Genomic DNA, 17606 nt, shown 5'->3' with positions numbered 1-17606 from the left:
TAAGATGTTGACATTCGTCAAGATTGTTTCTATTTATTCACTCATCACAGGTTTTAATGCAGTACCAGATGACAGCTGAAATGTGGGAAGAGAAGATAACAGCTTGGTATGCAGAACACAGGGGCATTGCCAGGTAACCTTGATTAGGCAGTTAACATGCAAAATGAATTATGAAATATTTGTCCATTAGACTGGTGCAACATTTGTAATTGTATTATGGACTGGTCAATAAAAATGCATGTGATAAATTGATAAGAACCTTCTTTCTTTTGTTGTTTTTTAGGGATGAAGCTGAAATGAACTATTTAAAGATTGCACAGGATCTTGAAATGTATGGAGTTAATTACTTTTCAATCACAGTAAGTGATCACATTATCTGTAAGGTGCATATGAATGTTTTTGTTAAAAACAATCATAGAAGTCAGAATTTGAAAGCTTCAAAAATTATGATTTTAAAATGAGGCACTTAAAACTTCATGAGAAAAAAAAATAAAACTGAGTCATGCTTCATTTAAAAAGCAATTGGATAAGCTAGAATGCTGCATGAACTTGAAATAATGAATATTAGACTGCAGTACTTAATGTGGCACAAGATGTTCACTGTAATGAGCATGGCAAATTTCCAGATGATTATGGTGGACAATCTAATCATGACAGCTCAAGTTAATATTGATAATAAACTCGGCTCTCTGAGATATGTTAAAAACTACAAAACATTGTTTATAGATCCTAAAGATGTCATTGTAAGTATGCTTGGGTGGAGAAACAACCTAGTGAAGTGCCCTTGCAGAAAAATAATAGGTCTTGCCTTGGTTTTAATCAAAAGATATCAGCATTGTTCAAAGGTTGGTACATATATTTTTTTCATATAGCCAGGAAATAAAAAACAATATTTGACAAAAGGCAAACTACAACAGGACAATACAAGGCTACATGGAATGAGGCATCTCCCAGGTAGGCTGGCCACCATAATATATAACAAAGGCCAGGTACACTGTAATGAGCCTTCCTTGTAATATAATGGACTTGAGGACTTTGGTTGAATTAGCCTGTTATGAGCTCAAAATGATGATAAAGGAATTCACATTTTCTTCAGTTAAGGCCTCTGGACATCCATCCATCCATCCATTTTCCAACCCGCTGAATCCGAACACAGGGTCACGGGGGTCTGCTGGAGCCAATCCCAGCCAACACAGGGCACAAGGCAGGGAACCAATCCCGGGCAGGGTGCCAACCCACCGCAGGCCTCTGGACATATATTTAAAAATCTTAATGCATTTGAGATGTACTTACTCTTGATGTGACAAATTTTTTTACTTGTATTTTAAGATACATACAATTAATGTCTTGTTTCTTTGACTCTCTCAAGATGCCTTTCATATTTTAAAAAAATATATTTTAATGAGATCTTTTAGTAAATTTGCTAGGTGACAAAGCTCAAATGCATTTTAAATTAACTTTCAAAACTTCTTTGGGATGTCTCAAAATGAATTGGTATCCTAAATAAAAATGGAAAGTTATTGGAAGGTTAAAGAATAAAATTAGACTTCAATATACATTTGTTCATAAGTTACAAAGCTTCTGTATTATTAGTTTGAAATATTCAGATTCAACACAAAGATTTTTTTAATCTGTTGGTAATGGTAATAGTGAGAAATATAACTTGTGTGTGTGTGGTTCTTTCTTTTTTTTTTTTTTTTCTTCTTCCACCCTGAAAGCAAAATAAGAGAGACACTGAGCTGTTACTTGGAGTGGATGCCCAAGGACTCCATATTTACAGCCCTAATAATAAACTCACCCCAAACAAATCATTCCCATGGAGTGGCATTAGGAATATTTCATATAGTGAAAAAGAGGTGGGTATTTCTGCTTTTTGCAGAATATTTTGTTTTTATGAAATTCTTGCAAAAATATGAAACTAAATGCACAATTTTTCTTTTTTTTTTTTTTTTTTTTTTTTATACATATCGTAAGTAATAATCCTTTTGTACCCTCAAATGATGTTCACAAAACTCTTCACATCAATAAATGTTATTGTGACAGAAGTTTTGTTTTTTTGGTCTTTTTTTTTACAGTTTACAATAAAACCATTGGAAAAGAAAAAAGAAGTTTTCAAATTCTATTCATCACAGCTCAAAGTAAATAAACTGGTAGGTATATATACCTTTCAGAATTATGTAAGTAAACTTTATTAGGTCAAAGGATTTAGCATTATTTATTTGCAATGGGTCATCAGTGTATTATAGCCCATTATTACTGAATCCCAGCATATTCAGCAGTCAAAATCATGGATCCTAAAATCATTTTTTTTTTATTTTTAAGCATTTTCAAACAAATGATAAGGCCTAATTTTAAGAAGAAAGAACTTCTAAATTAAAGGGCATCTTTTGTCTGTGTGTCTATATTCTGCTTTTTATAAACATGCTTATCTTGTGTTTTTTTAAAAAAAATTTTTATTAAAACAAAATGTTTTTCTTTTTATAAAATTTACAAATTTACCTCTCAGGTGCCTTTTGGTCACCACAATTTTGTTTAGTAGTTGTTGCTTTGCCAGCCTAATTTTTTTTTTTTTTTGCCTTTAATAGCCTTCTATAATTTGGCAAGAAACAATAGTACAACAACCAGAAGCAAGAGTAACTTGCTCAATTTTAAAAGCTAGATGGCTATAAATGTAATTCTTTTTTACCTTTCTGTTGGTACTGTGTCTGTTTTAAGTTAAAATCTAAAGTAAACTTACCTACAACATTTCTTGCATATTTAGTAATATTATTCTGTTTAGTGTTTTTTCTTTGCTTCCAGTCTGTCTGACCTAGCCTTTAGAGACCTGTGACACCCTGTGTAGTGCTAAAGACTACACACTGGACGGCTTATAGTTTGGGACTGATTGGGATCAGAATTGAGAGGTGTTAGACAGGGAGGCACAGACACAAAAAGATTGTATTTCAGAGCAAAAGTGGATTTTTATTTACAGGTTCATATAGGGTGAGGCAGGCTTTTTTTACCCAGTCCTCCCTGCAAGTGACACACACAACACAAAGAAGCAATGTCCCAAAAAACAGTGAAACTGTACAGTATTTACAGTAAGTATTGCAAGTCCCCAAATGAAAAAAAAACAAAGACAAGAAGATACTGCACAAAAAACACAGTCCTTTCAATAATAAGATCCACAAAATAGTGTTTAATTAGCAAACTTGACAGTGAAGTTATGGCCTTTTTTGTTAGAAAAATAAGGTACCATATTGTACTGTAAGAGTAGTGTATTCAAAACTAATATGCCAGTAAGTGGGTGAGGAATGAACTAGGTCCCAACTTGGCTAGTACTTGAGTTTCCCATGGAGAAACAATTTGTCATTTTCCTGCTTCCTTTCAGCAAAATAAGCAGCCTACAACCCTTTAGAAAATTTAAACCATCAAAAAGGTTGCCTGGTTTACCTGCCAAAACTTGCCATGTATCATTCAAGTAACACTTTTTGGTATTCACTGGGGCACTTTGCTCATAATTTACTTAGATTAATAATATTTGATTTGTAATTTTAAAGTTTTTAGCATATCAAAAACAGTTAGAATTAAACCATAATGTGATTAAACAATATAAATAGCCTTTACAGTAAGTGTTGGCATTGGATTATGTTTTAATAATGCAGAGCTTTAAAAAATGTTACATATTTTTAAACTAAAGGGCTTTTCCAATACTTTTAGGTTGCTTCTTAAAAATAAAGAATCAATAAAACACAGAATAGGCATTGCTGTCAAAATAATAAGACATACTTGTGATTTAACTGCTTACAATCCTAGCTTTTGTAGATTTTGAACAGTGCTTTGGATCATTGTCGTGCTGAAACATCCAACCCTGGTGTAACTTCAACTTTGTGACTGACTCTTGAACATTTTTGTCAAGAATCTGCTGATACTGGGAGGAATTTCATGTGGCGCTCAACCTTAACAAGGTTTCCAGTACCTATGCTAGCCACACAACCCCATAACATGATGGACCCTCCACCAAATTTTACAGTAGGCAGCAAGTTATTCTCCTGGAATGCTGTGTTTTCTTCATCATGCATAGTGCTTCTGGTTGTAACCAAATAACTCTACCTTAGTCTCATCTGTCCACAGTATTTTTTCCCAAAATGTTTCTGGCTTGTCCAGATGGGTTTTTGCATACCTCATGTGACTCTTCTTATGGTGAGTACTTAGAAAAAGCTTTTTGCGCATCACCCTTCCACCAAGCTGTTCCCGGTTCATATTGCGTTGGACTGTGGAACAATGTACAATGAACACCATCAGTAGCCAGATGTTCTTGTAGCTCTCTGGAGGTGGACTGTGGTTTGTCTGTGACCATTCTAACCAGCCTTTGGCTGTGCCTTTCAGATATTTTTCTTGGCCTATCACATCTTTCCTTCATAAGGACTGTTCCTGTGGCCTTCCATTTCCTAATTACATTTCTGACAGTGGAGACAGACAGTCCAAAGCTTTGTGGTCATTTCTTGTACCCTTCTCCTAATTCATAACGACAAATTATCTTAGTTTTATGGTCAGTAGAGAGTTCTTTAGAAGTTCCCATGTTGCCACACTCTGAGAGAACCAATGACTAGCAGTTAACCTCTTTTAAATAACCTTTTTCATGATTGGTTGCATCTGTATTTGTAGTTTAAGGTCTAATGAGTTAATAAAGCAATTTTGTGCTGCAACCTGCCAGCATTAAATGACTACAGGTCTTCAAATTAATGCAATTAAACGGGTGCCCAAACTTTTGCACATCCCATTTTTTTTATATTTTATTTCATTCATCTCAATAATGCCACACTGAGAACTTTGGTCTGATAATCATCCCCTTGTCTACATTTCTCTAGTAAAAAATAGCATATTGCTGTGATCTTCTTTTATGAAGACAGAGTAAATTATCCTGCAACCTCAGAGGGGGGCTCAAACTTGTTCATACCTCTATATGTATAATGGTGTGGTCAAAACTCCAGCAGAGAAGGCTTCATTAAGAACTTGTGTTAAGTTTAAACAGATTCCTTGCTGATGATGAGATAAAGCATGCATTAGACAAATAATATGAGCTTTATCCGTGTGCCATAAGTGCTACACAAGTCACACTGGTCACCCTATAATTTACCACCAGAGTGCCACATTCACCTGATATCCATAATGGTCAGTTGCTGTTAGAAAGTTTGCATTCACTTATGTTATTCCCTAACATTTGGCATAACTGAATAGTTTTGCAAATCCCAATACATATAGGATTACAACAGCCAGACATCCTCAAGCAATGAAGGAATTATTTACAAACAGTTTTTATTTTAGGTTATGTGTATTGCCAATTGCAAATTCTCAGTGTGTATGTGAGTGAGAATGGTCCGTGTAATGAAAAAAAGAGTCCTGTTGAGGCCTGTTTTCAGCCTGTTGAGGATAGTCCTTGGCCCCCACAACCCTGAAATGGATTGAGAAGGCTCTAGAACCTACCTTTTAAACTCGACCCATTGAAGGCTACAGTGCCTGCACGGTCCTTGAAGGCATCTGAACGTTAACGCCATGCGTACATTTTCCATCTTGTTACTGTTTATTTTTACTTCTGTCTCTTTTGCTCATATTGGTATTCACGAACCCCCTTCTATCACAGTGGGTCTTTGGGATTGGACAGGACATGCGTTTGAGAAGTGAAAACACCTGTCGTTGCAATAATTAGTTGTTACCTTCTATGTTTGCCTGATTAAATTGGTTAGCAGTTTCAAACTTTTTGTTATGTGTATTTAACATTTGTATTATTTCTTGTTGCGTTAAAATATTTTCTGGATAATATTTTTTCTTCAAATAGTTTATACAAATCACAATATAAAAACAATTCTCTCAGTTCTTATGAAATACTTTAACTGCTGGTAATATTTTATGTAAAGATTTTACAGCTGTGCATTGGAAACCATGACCTCTTCATGAGAAGGCGAAAGGTAGATTCTATTGAAGTGCAGCAGATGAAGGCTCAAGCCAGAGAAGAGAAGGCAAGAAAAAAGGTGTGTGTCTCATTTACTTCCATGAGTGAAGATCCAAAGCAGTAATACTGTCCTCAAAGGAACATGTTATTTATTGTACATGGGGATTGGAAAGCAGAAAATAAAGGATGTTATTCACTCTTTTCCCTTCTTAGGGAAATTTTGTAAATCTTCTGCACAGTATGGTTTAAATGTTACCTTGGAAGATCTGAGGGACTTCCCACTGATAAAAGAAAGGGGGGGGGGGTAAAAAAAGGGATACAAGAATTGCATGTAACAATATCTGTGTGTGCATTCCTCTCCTTGATTTTTGTTTTTTTTAAATAGATACAAAAATGAGTGAAATGAATAAAAATTCTTGTCTTGGTCAATCATCTGGGAGGTCCAAAGCTCAGTTTATGATAGTAATGTGGCATTAAAAAAAAAAAAAAAAAAAGCGGACGAACATCATTTTCAAAAATGCTAAAATAATGTGGGATGATAAGTCACAGTGTATCTGTCACACACCCAAAGTTGTTTCTGCAGCTTGGGCACTCCTATAAATCTGCATTTCCCATCCTTTTTGACAGATATCTGCTGGCCATACCTGACTGTTCAGCCCTAAATAAGGCACCCAAGCTAAAGATCTTTAGATCTCCAAATACAACATCTTATTGAAGCTGATGGGCATAGCTTATCTTTCCACTTAAACGTTTATTTAATGCTTAGAACAGTTTTTTTCTATACATTTATCTGGTCTTTCACAGCAGGTTTGAAATTATTATACATTTCAAAAATTATACTGAATTAGCATATGTTGAATTTAATGTAGTTCCATTCTTTTATTGCTAGGTTATTCTGTTAACTGTAAAAAGGAACAAGTAATATTTTATTTTTTTAAGATGGAGAGACAGATTTTGGCTCGAGAAAAACAAATGAGAGAAGAAGCAGAAAGAGCTAAGGAGGAAATGGAGCGACGCTTGTTTCAGCTGCAGGATGAGGCTCGCTTGGCCAATGAAGCCCTGGTAGGTCAATGAACTAAAAACATTTTTTGATGCCATAATCGGCTCTGGAAACCATGAAAAATAAGTGTTACTTTTCATCAGATTCGCTCAGAGGAGACTGCTGACTTGCTTGCAGAAAAGGCACAGATTGCTGAGGAGGAAGCCAAACTTCTGGCTCATAAAGCAGCTGAGGCTGAGCAGGAGAGGCAGAGGCTAGAAGTCACAGCAATGAAAACAAAAGAGGAGAAGCGGTTGATGGAGCAGAAGATGAGGGAGGCAGAGCTTCTGGCAGTCAAACTGGTGGAGGAGTCTGAGAGGAGGCATGTTTTGAACCTGCAGTCATAAACTAATAATAACACAGATATGTCACTTTGTTCATTCAAAAAAAAAATGGCCTTTTTTCATATTACATTTTTAGCGATTATACTATTTACTTGTGACAGCCTATTTTGAATATCTTTTTATGTATTTACAGAACAAAAGAGGCTGACCATTTAAAGCAAGACTTGAGTGAAGCGAAGGATGCAGAACGTCGAGCTAAGCAGAAACTGCTAGAGATCACCAGATCAACCTATCCGGTATAATTGTCTGGAATAAATGGAAAATTTTAAAGTTGCCCAGAAAGGATATAGTGTTGGCCTGTTTTAAGTGTAACTTTTCTTAGGATGAATCACATTATTTATTTGTTTATCTTAAAGGATAAGTTGCATGTTCAATGTAGCTGCGGTACTTTATCTCAAGTGCTATACTTTATTTATTGTTCCTGATCATTTTCCAGTATTCTGTTCTATTTTGTCTGTGTAGAAATTTTATAGCTACTTTACCAAAGCAGGGCTGTGTTCATGTTTTCCTTTGCATAAAAGTAAATGGTATTCCTGTCAGTAAATGTGTCTGGTGCCTCGGATACTGGAGCAGAGCAACAAATATAAACATAGCAAATCTTGGAAGACGGTGCTATGTTTAACCACCTTTAAAAGTCAGCATTTTCAACAAAATCATACTTCACTTGTCAGGTTATAGTCTTTACGTGCATGTGCACACGTCTAATGGTTTTTATTTGCACCTGGCTGTAGGGATATGATACCAGAATTTTTGTATTCAATATCAATACCAATGAAATTTCATGATACTCTGAACTTATTCTATACCATCAACATTAACAAAAACTGAAATCCCATTCAATGAGTTTTCATTATTAGCACCTCCTTAACTTAAGTGAACAATATTGTTCCTTTTTCTGTAATAGAATATAACATACTAGCCAACCCGCGGCATACCATACGCTGCATAATCAGGCCGCTTTTTAAATGATTTTTAAGCACAGGGAGAAAATTAACATTTGAAAAATCGGTAATGTAATAAATCGCCAAGAAAAGTAACATTTCATGTGCCCACCCCCAACTTGTCACCTGAGTCGTTTTCCTCTTTGCACAGTCCACATGCACCTGTGAGTCACGTAGACTTTTCATTGTTGTTTGCGGTTTTGGCTGCTTTTCTATATATAATCCACCAAGTCACCCGACCATGGTAGTACTGAGGGGTGGGGGGGGGAAGGTGGGGGCGGTGGGATGTGTACAAAGGGCAGGGACGTAATCAGTGTGAGCGTATGACCCGCTAGCCATGTTTTTGAAAGTTTGGCCCTGTGCCTTATTAATTGTCATCGCAAAGGCAAATCTAACAGGAAATTGTCTTCGTGTTAAAGTAAAAGGCAAACAAACTGTTTTACACGCTGCATACCAACCCGCAGCGTAGTATACGCCACATAATCACGCCGCTTTTTAAATGTTTTTTAAGCAGAGGGAAAAAAATGAACATTTGCAAAATCCGTAACGCTGCTTTCAGTAAGTACAATGCACACACGTTTAATTTGTCGGCAACTTTTTGCCAGCCGTCTTTTCTGGTTTGGGCTGCTTTTACAGTGTTACCGCTTGTGCATATTAAATCTTGAAATCCTTCGAGTAACTAATTAACTAACTAACACCCACCCATCAAGTTTGTGTGAAAAAATGCGCCTGTTCTTTCATCATTTTGTTGCAGCCTATCAAAGACTTGCTGATCATGTTTTCTAGACTCAATATACATTGGCTTTTCACTCAGCGCGAGGGCGCGCGTTCATCTCGGATTATTACATCCAGCTAGTCTGCTAGACTAATCTGCTACACAGTTGCGTTTGAAAAACCGACTTATCCCGGATGAGTTTCACCGGCATTAATGATTAGGAATCTGGTTGGAACAAAACCCTGCATCCACAGGGGTTCACCAGGACCGAGTTTGGGAAACACTGCTGAACACAGACGAAACCGACTCAGGTGAGGAGTGGGGGCGGACAAAGTAGTTGCAGCTATTGATTATTATTCAGTGTTGTTTGCCTGGGTGTCTGATCTGCGTTGACTGACATGGCTATTTTCTGCGTATCCCATGGTTGTCTTCCGGCAGTGTGAATGCCTCAAGAGACAGGGCGTCCTTGTGTGGTGAGTTGTTGCAGTTTGTGACCACCTCGCCGACATTATCCCAATGTTGGCAAACAAAGCCAATAGCCATGTTGCGAAGTTTGAGAGCAACAGTTTCGTCAATGACATTTTTCCAAAAAAACCCGACTGATAGAAACAAACAGTTACCTGATGCAGGAATTTCTATAACATTGAAAGAAGTGTTGTTTCCATGAAATACATTTGAAGCCGTAGCCATGGAGGGCAAAAGAACAGTCAACGTGGCTCACAGCTGGATTTGGACAGCAGCTTGTTCGAGTTGGCGGAAGGGTAGAGTTTCTGGGCGGGGCTTCGTTATTCGTTTCCCATGGTTTTTGATGGTGGACGTGGTCGGGTGTCATAACCGAAACGAATAATGAAAAGTCAATGTGGCTCAGAGGTGCATGTGGACTCCTAGCACAGACGAAAGGGACTAACTGGGTGGTCGGTGAGTTTTTGCATCCGGGCACATGAGCAGGCAGTATGAATGCCTAGAAAGCGAGGGTAGACGCGGGCTGGGGAAAACGGAGTGTTGGTAGGCGGGGAAACGTCTTCCGTGTTCCTGCAGGACCATCTAAGAAGACGCATGTTTGTTGCGGATGCGAATTGCTGTATGTAGCGTGTAAAACAGTTTGCTATGGTGCACGCGGTCATGCATCGTAACCGAAAAGTCAATGTGGCTCAGAGGTGCATGTGTACTGTGGGACAGACGAACATAAATGACGGTGTTTTTTCCGAGTCGTCGCATCCGAGTTGGTGGGCGTGGCTCTGCAAGTTGTCGTCGTATCCAATGGTCTTAGAGTTGGTGGGCGTGGCTCCTTTCTGCGTGCGCCATGGGCGTCTTACTTGTCGGCGGCTTAGTGACTCCACGCCCCTTCCGGCGTGCTTTCCATGGGTGGCTACTTGTCGACGGCTTAGTGAATTATATATATAGGTATGTGTGTGTGTGTGTATATGTATGTATGTATGTATGTATGTGTGTATATATATATATATATATATATATATATATATATATATGTATGTAACTACTATAGTAGTATATAATAGTATTAGCAACTTTAAAATAGTGGTATTAATCAAAGTAATTATCCAATTAGCATTTATTGGCATTCATAAATATCAAAATACAGCGTAGGGTTTGAATTTTAATGTATGATAGACATAGAGATTCCTCCAGTGTAATAAATCAGATGGAATTTAAAGATTTAATCAGATGGAATTAAAAGCAAGCAATCTTTCAAAGGGCAGACACCTGGCAACTGTATCAATTTCCTTAAAGTCCATTAATGATGTATTAATCAAAATCTTGCTGTTCTTTAGAACAGACACTACATTAGTATCTTTGGATTTTTAAAAAGCTTCTTTATTGCTGTATACAGTTCTTTTTGCCCAAAAATAGAATCAAACAAATAAACTAAGGCCTTGTAATTATATGTCCTAAAGCAGGGTAATAAAATGTATACACAATGCACAAGAAACACTGATATTAAATAGAAAAAGAATTATAATTACAACAGTATTTAATTTTTTGAGTTGAAAAAATAACAAATTAATAGAATAAGGTAAAGCACAATGCCATTTAGTTGTCTGTAAAAAAAAAAAAAAAACCTATAAATCTAAAAAAGTGTAAAAAAAAAAAAAAAAAAAATGCAAAGGACAAAATGGTTTGTTTTGGAGATGAAGACCCTTGATAAATAGCTACTTCCCCTACTTACTTGGTGCAGGGTCTACAGAAACACTGTAAGGCTTGTGCTGTCAATCATCAGGCGGAACCTGGCCACTTCCACTTGAAATACCACATTGTCCCTTCAGACATTGGCCAAGGTAATTTTAGCATCTTCCTTGCTAATACTAAATCCTGGTTGTGAGGCTTCATCTTTTCTAAGAAAAAAAGACGATTTTCAGCACTGTTTGCAGTGTGACCACATTTCTAGCCTTTTTTTCCGCTTTATCACACTTGATAATCCTGGTTTTCTAAGCCTTATTTTCCTGAGGGCAGCAGTTCTGGTGTCAACAGGCTTAGTGGGCTGTACACAATAAATCAATGTTTCTTTGAAAAGAAAACTAAATGTTAGACTTACCCAAATAATATTTAACTGGTAATGACTTGAATAATTGTTTAATAATTCCTGAAATCAGATGTTCATAAAAAAAATTCAATGGAGAAAAACACTGAACAAAGAAGAAGCAGAATACCTTCTTGCAATTAGCCAAAAACAAAACCAACCTACAACTCAAATGCACATCACCCCTTGACAACGGTGTATACAATATAAAACAAACTACTGGAAAAGATTAGTTCATCAAGTTCAATGTTCTTGTTAATGTTGAAAGAAGAATAGATATACTGGTACAAAATAAACAGAAAAACTAATTAGGCCACATTATACAGTACTTCAATTGACCTTCTTTATGTTTATGTTAAATTCCTTGAACCAATAGAAAAAAAATTCACAAGAAAAAGCCACATTGTAGCCTTCTGTCCATAAGTGTGAAAGAGGTGCTGTAGTGAACACATCGTTTAGCAGCTTCTGAAACCTTTGTGCTCATCCTCATTTTTCAGTTGCTGAATAATAATGGCTACTTGCATAATCCAATATACAAAGTTGCTGATGTTTAAACATGTATATCTGTACCATAATTTTTGGATTGTAGAAATTATTTTTTTTTCCAAAAAATGTTTTTAATCATTTTGAAACAAGCAAAATGTATACTAAAGTATTGGTAGGAATTTTAAATTTTTTGACACTGTTTTCTTACAGCTGGTTTCAGCCTATACCTGTTCCCCACCACCCACTGATGGAAGTGATCTCAGTCTAGAAAGTGGATCTGTCAAGACAGATTTCAAAGACTCTGATATGAAAAGATTATCTATGGAGATTGAGAGAGAGAGGTGGGTCTACAGTGCTTTCTCTCAGTGAGCCAACATTCGCACCTGTCTCTTCTTTTTAACTGTGTTCATTCTTCTGATTCTACATTAAGCTTTTTGTTTTTACTCCCCCCCCCCCCCCCCCCCCCTTTTTGAAGTGTGCTGCAACTGGTTGCCATAGGTTGATTAAGCATCATATTGATGAAAGGTGGTGACTCCCCAAGGGAAGTCCCCTGCTGTGACAAATAGCAGCAATTCTCCAATGGGAACCCTTGCTGTGATGACTGGCAGTGATCCTCTAAATGAGACTTCACCCACACCCCGTTCTAACAATAGTCAAAGAATGGGCAGCAATAGTCACATACAATAACAAGTGCAAGATTGGATCATGACAAAAAAACTTTAAGATACTCTTCTCTAAGTAATTCAAAGATCATGGCAGGCAGACAGATATTGGTTCATTTTTTTGTGCATTTTCATTACTAGGGTAAGAAAAACTGTGATTGTCTTACTCGCAATATGTTACTGTATGTAGTGAATAGATACATATTATGTAAGTATAAATACTAGGTATGGCTGCTTTATAGTGCTTCACATGTATAGCTTTACCTGCATGTGGACAGCTGGTTTAAGTAAAATGTGAGTTCTTTATAATGCCCTATGTGCTTAGCTTTATCTGCAAGTGAACGGCTGGCTTAAACAAACTGACACTTCTATGAAGCTGCTCTTTTAGCGCCCCATGTGTACAGCATATCTGCTTATGGACAGTTACCTCAACCAAAGAGATTTACTTACTAGCTTGGCATACGCTGACCAAACAGCTGACTTCAGACCTGAGTGTCACTCAACACCTGTGCCACTTATCAAAGCAGGTGTCCGCTTGTTTTGTACTACTGTCGAAGGCATCTCTCCTCCACCTCTAACCCCTGTGGGAATATGACAAATCACCCATACTAGGTTATGTTGACATCAATAAAAAATTGATTTCCAAAAAGAAAATATACCTTGACTGAACCAAACTGAACTAATAAAAAGGTTATGTATTTATGAACATTCCTAGCTGTCTGCAGTTCTAAAAGAATGAATTAAATTAGATTCAATGAATTAAACTAGAAAGATAGATACTTAATATATAAACTGCTAAAAAAAAATTAAATGAGCACTTTGAAAACACATCACATCTCAATGGGGAAAAAAATCATGCTGGATGTCTATATTAATATGGACTGGGTAATGTGGCATCCTTTCATTCCTAACACATCGTTTGAGGGAAATGAAAATTATCAACCTACAGAGAGCTGAATTCAAAGACACTCCGAAAATCAAAGTGAAAAAATAATGCGGCAGGCTAGTCCATTTTGTCGAAATATCAGGGACCAGGGTATCACTGAGCTCCTAAACAGTCTAAGGTGCAACCTGGTGGTGTCTGATGGACCAAAACATAATGTCCCAGAGGTGTTCTATTGGATTTAGGTCAGGCGAGCGTGGGGGCAAGTCAACTGTATCAATTCCTTAATCCTCCAGGAACTGCCTGCATACTCTTGCTTCATGAGGCTAGGCATTGTTGTGCACCAGGAGGAACCTAGGTCCCACTGCACCAGCATAGGGTCCAACAATGGGTCCAAGGATTTCGTCCTGATACCTAATGGCAGTCATGGTGCCATTGTCTAGCTTGTAGAGGTCTGGGTGTCCCTCCATGAATATGCCTCCCCAGACCATCACAGACCCACCACCAAACCGGTCATGCTGAATGATGTTACAGGCAACATAACTGTTCTGAATGGCTTCTCCAGACCCTTTCACGTCTGTCACATGTGCTCAGGGTGAACCTTCTCTCATCTGTGAAAAGCACAGGACGCCAGTGGTGGACCTGCCATTTCTGGTATTTTGTGGCAAATGCCAAATGAACAGGGCCCACTAGAGGATCTCGGGCCACCTTCATGAAGTCTGTTTCTGATTGTTTGGTCAGAGACATTCACACCAGTGGCCTGCCAGAGGTCATTTTGTAGGGCTCTGGCAGTGCTCATCCTGTTCCTCCTTGCCCAAAGGAGCAGATACCGATCTTGCTGATGGGTTAAGGACCTTCTACGGCCCTGTCCAGCTCTCCTAGAGTAACTGCCTGTCTCCTGGAATCTCCTCCAAGCCCTTGTGCTGGGAGACACAGCAAACCTTCTGGCAATGGCACGTATTGATGTGTCATCCTGGAGAAGATGGACTACCTGTGCAACCTCTGTTGGGTCCAGGTATCGCCTCATGCTACCAGTAGTGATACTAACTGTAGCCAAATGCAAAACTAGTGACAAAACAGTCAGAAAAGATGAGGAGGGAAAAATGTCAGTGGCCTCCACCTGTTAAACCATTCCTGTTTTGGGGGTCGTCTCATTATTGCCCCTCTAGTGCACCTGTTGTTAATTTCATTAACATCAAAGCAGCTGAAACTGATTAACAACACCCTCTGCTACTTAACTGACTAGAAATATCCCAGACGTTTCATTGACTTAATGCTATACTCTGATTAAAAAGTGTTCCTTTAATTTTTTTGAGCAGTATAGATAGATATTTATATACAGTAGATAGATATATACTGTGTACATAGATCGATAGATACAAGGGATGTTCAAAAAGTTTTGGCACTTTTATATTTTCGTTGGAAACTGTAAAGGCAGGAGGAGTAGTAATTAATTGTGTCTGAGTGTCATGTGACTAGTTCTGTCTCGCAAGCCGACTGCCCTTACAGTTTAGTATAAGAGTTCTTACCCTGTGGTGAAGATGGCTGTGAAACTTATAAATTGCACCTAAGAGGAACAGCATTCTGTCATATGCTTTTTGTGGGCAGAAGGTGTGCTGGGAGCACAAATTCATCTCTGCATGTGTGATCAGTATGGGGATAAAGTTCTCTCTCATAGAGTCGTCTATGTGTGGATTGAAATGTTTGAAAATGGCTGTTCTAGTGTAACGGATGCAGAGCACTCTGGACTTCCAGCCACAACCACGAGGAACGATGTGAAAGCAGTGGTGCATCAGTGGCTACATGCTCAACCAAAAACATTTTTTGTTGATGGCATTAAAAAGTCAGTACAACGCTGGGAAAATTGCATCACAAAGGAAGGTGACTATGTAGAAAAGTGATGAAATTTGTTTTTAAAATTATTAATAGAGTTTAAAAAAAGTGTGGAAACTTTTTGAACGTCCTTCATAAATAGATGCATATTTCATTATTATAAGTTTGAATATCTATTAAAGAACTCTTCAGTATGACTTGTTTCCATCACTTTACATTGTATATACATTAAAGAACACTTTCTCTGTGTTTGTGTTGTAGACTGGATTACATTGAAAAGAGCAAAAATCTCCAAGAACAGCTGAAAGAACTGAAATCCGAGATTGAGTCTCTGAAACTTGAAGAACAGCACTCTGGAATATTTTCTTCAAACAGGGACCTCCGAGATTATGCTGAAGCAGCATATTTCCCAATCAGCCGAGTAAGCTGGGTTGTGGGGAGTGTTTGTGTTGGTAATTAGTAAGAAGGCCACTACATGAAATGTAGATAAAAGTATTTCATGCTTAACTAACAATTTAAAATCACAGTGGTTGATCCATGTAATTGTTCTGTTATAGAATACGGACAATAATATGCTGAAGTTGTTTTTTCTACTAGTTTTTATGACATCAAGGGTTTACTCTGTAACACTTTAGTTCAGGTACTGCAAAAATGCATCTATTACTCATTTATTATTGTGTAACAAGTCCTTAACAAAGGCATATTCTGATTTTAATCACAATTACAAAGCATCAGTAAAGAGATTATTCATCCATGTAATGTGGCCTTCCAATATAACTTCACTTTGGGATGGTCAAAATTATGTTAAGTGAATCATTTCTCTTGATATTGCATACTTCAATTTTAAGGACTTTGAATCCTTCATATTCATAATTGTACCAGCATATCCAATGCCACACTGCAGAGACATGAATTGCCACTTTACTGATGCTTTACAAGTGTCATTAAAACCAAAAGAAGCCTTTTATAAGGTCTTGTTACAAGTAACAAGTAAAATAGTAATAGATGCATTTTTGTAGTACCTAAACTCAAGTGTTACCATTTACTCTAACACGTTGAGGAGGACAGCCTAGATTCATGAATTATTATAATTTACATTTTAAAATGTCCACCTTTCACTGAATTAAAAAGTATAGTATACTTATATGTCACATACATATCTGAATACTGTGCTTGCCCTCTCATTTAATTAACAAAAAGCAAGGCAGCATAAAGATACAGTATATTACTATATATAAATTACAGAACAACCAGAAGAATAAAATGCAGTGTGTTTAAAAGTCCAGTCTTCTCTGCTTCCACAATGTGGTCTCGGTGTTCTCGGCACAATTGGCTGGATATTTTATTCTAAGGAACCAAAAGCCCCCTGCAATTTTCATTGTTCTACTCCTGGGAATCCCAGGGAAGCCACTATCACTATTGTTGTTAATTAGGATGCAGATGTTTTTTTCAGGCTGACAGCATGTTTTCTGTCTGAGGCTACATCCACACTTGTTATGTTTTCATTTAAAAATGTTGCTGTTAAATGAAAAGATTTCTGTCCATATGAACATTTTCACATTGTTTATGATCTCTGTCGATCCTAAAATACCCAAAATGCATCAGTGGAAAAAATCCTTAAAGGGGTGTTAAAGCTGCTGGCCCCAGATTTAATTGCAAAACTGTAGTGACTGGTAAATTACTTGATTTTTGCACATACAGTATATGTAGCACTCAAACATTGCAAAATGTAATTGAGATGTACACAGTTAATCAACACAAGCGCCATGGAAAATAACTCTTCTATGCCTGCTATGTTGGAATATATTTTTCTTCTGTGAAGGGTGATAAGTCAGGAAATGATCATGATGTACTCTGAGAAGAGCTAATAAGCAGGAGTCTGCATTTTTAAAAGTCTGTATTTTCACCAGTCCATATTGCAACACTGAGCTGGCATTTCATTATATGCTGAATGCTTTGTAGAGCATTTTCAAAAGTCTCCATTTTTGCGGGGGTTTAAAAATGCTGGGTTAGCGTGGATAAAAGGCAAAAATGAAGATTAATATCTGTGGTTTTTAAGCAAAAATGTAGTAATGTGGATGTAGCCTAAGACTGAGACTCAGGCTGTTACAGGTAGCAAGCAAGATCCTTTTGAAATCTGGATTTGGGCTCAACATTAGACCACAATGCACTTTCCTCTCATTCTTGTACATTATACAAGAGTGACCAGTGTTGATGTCTGATTTTCACAAG

At 37.3% G+C, this 17606-nt stretch overlaps 1 protein-coding gene across 3 annotated transcripts in view; it reads left to right on the top strand.

Moving 5' to 3' along the window:
- Nucleotides 1-17606, top strand: part of nf2b (NF2, moesin-ezrin-radixin like (MERLIN) tumor suppressor b) — a 58846-nt gene that overhangs the window by 38249 nt on the left and 2991 nt on the right. For all 3 annotated transcript variants that reach the window (XM_028806825.2, XM_028806826.2, XM_051930731.1), the window contains exons 7-16: nt 51-133; nt 284-359; nt 1719-1856; nt 2076-2150; nt 5898-6011; nt 6872-6994; nt 7076-7293; nt 7449-7551; nt 12207-12337; nt 15636-15795. In XM_028806825.2, coding sequence (XP_028662658.1) covers nt 51-133; nt 284-359; nt 1719-1856; nt 2076-2150; nt 5898-6011; nt 6872-6994; nt 7076-7293; nt 7449-7551; nt 12207-12337; nt 15636-15795 — 1221 coding nt within the window. The remainder of the gene's footprint in view (nt 1-50; nt 134-283; nt 360-1718; nt 1857-2075; nt 2151-5897; nt 6012-6871; nt 6995-7075; nt 7294-7448; nt 7552-12206; nt 12338-15635; nt 15796-17606) is intronic.

Source organism: Erpetoichthys calabaricus, chromosome 8, assembly GCF_900747795.2.
Source record: "Erpetoichthys calabaricus chromosome 8, fErpCal1.3, whole genome shotgun sequence".
In the NCBI taxonomy this organism is placed as follows: domain Eukaryota; kingdom Metazoa; phylum Chordata; class Cladistia; order Polypteriformes; family Polypteridae; genus Erpetoichthys; species Erpetoichthys calabaricus.
This window is presented reverse-complemented; position numbering and strand designations above follow the sequence as displayed.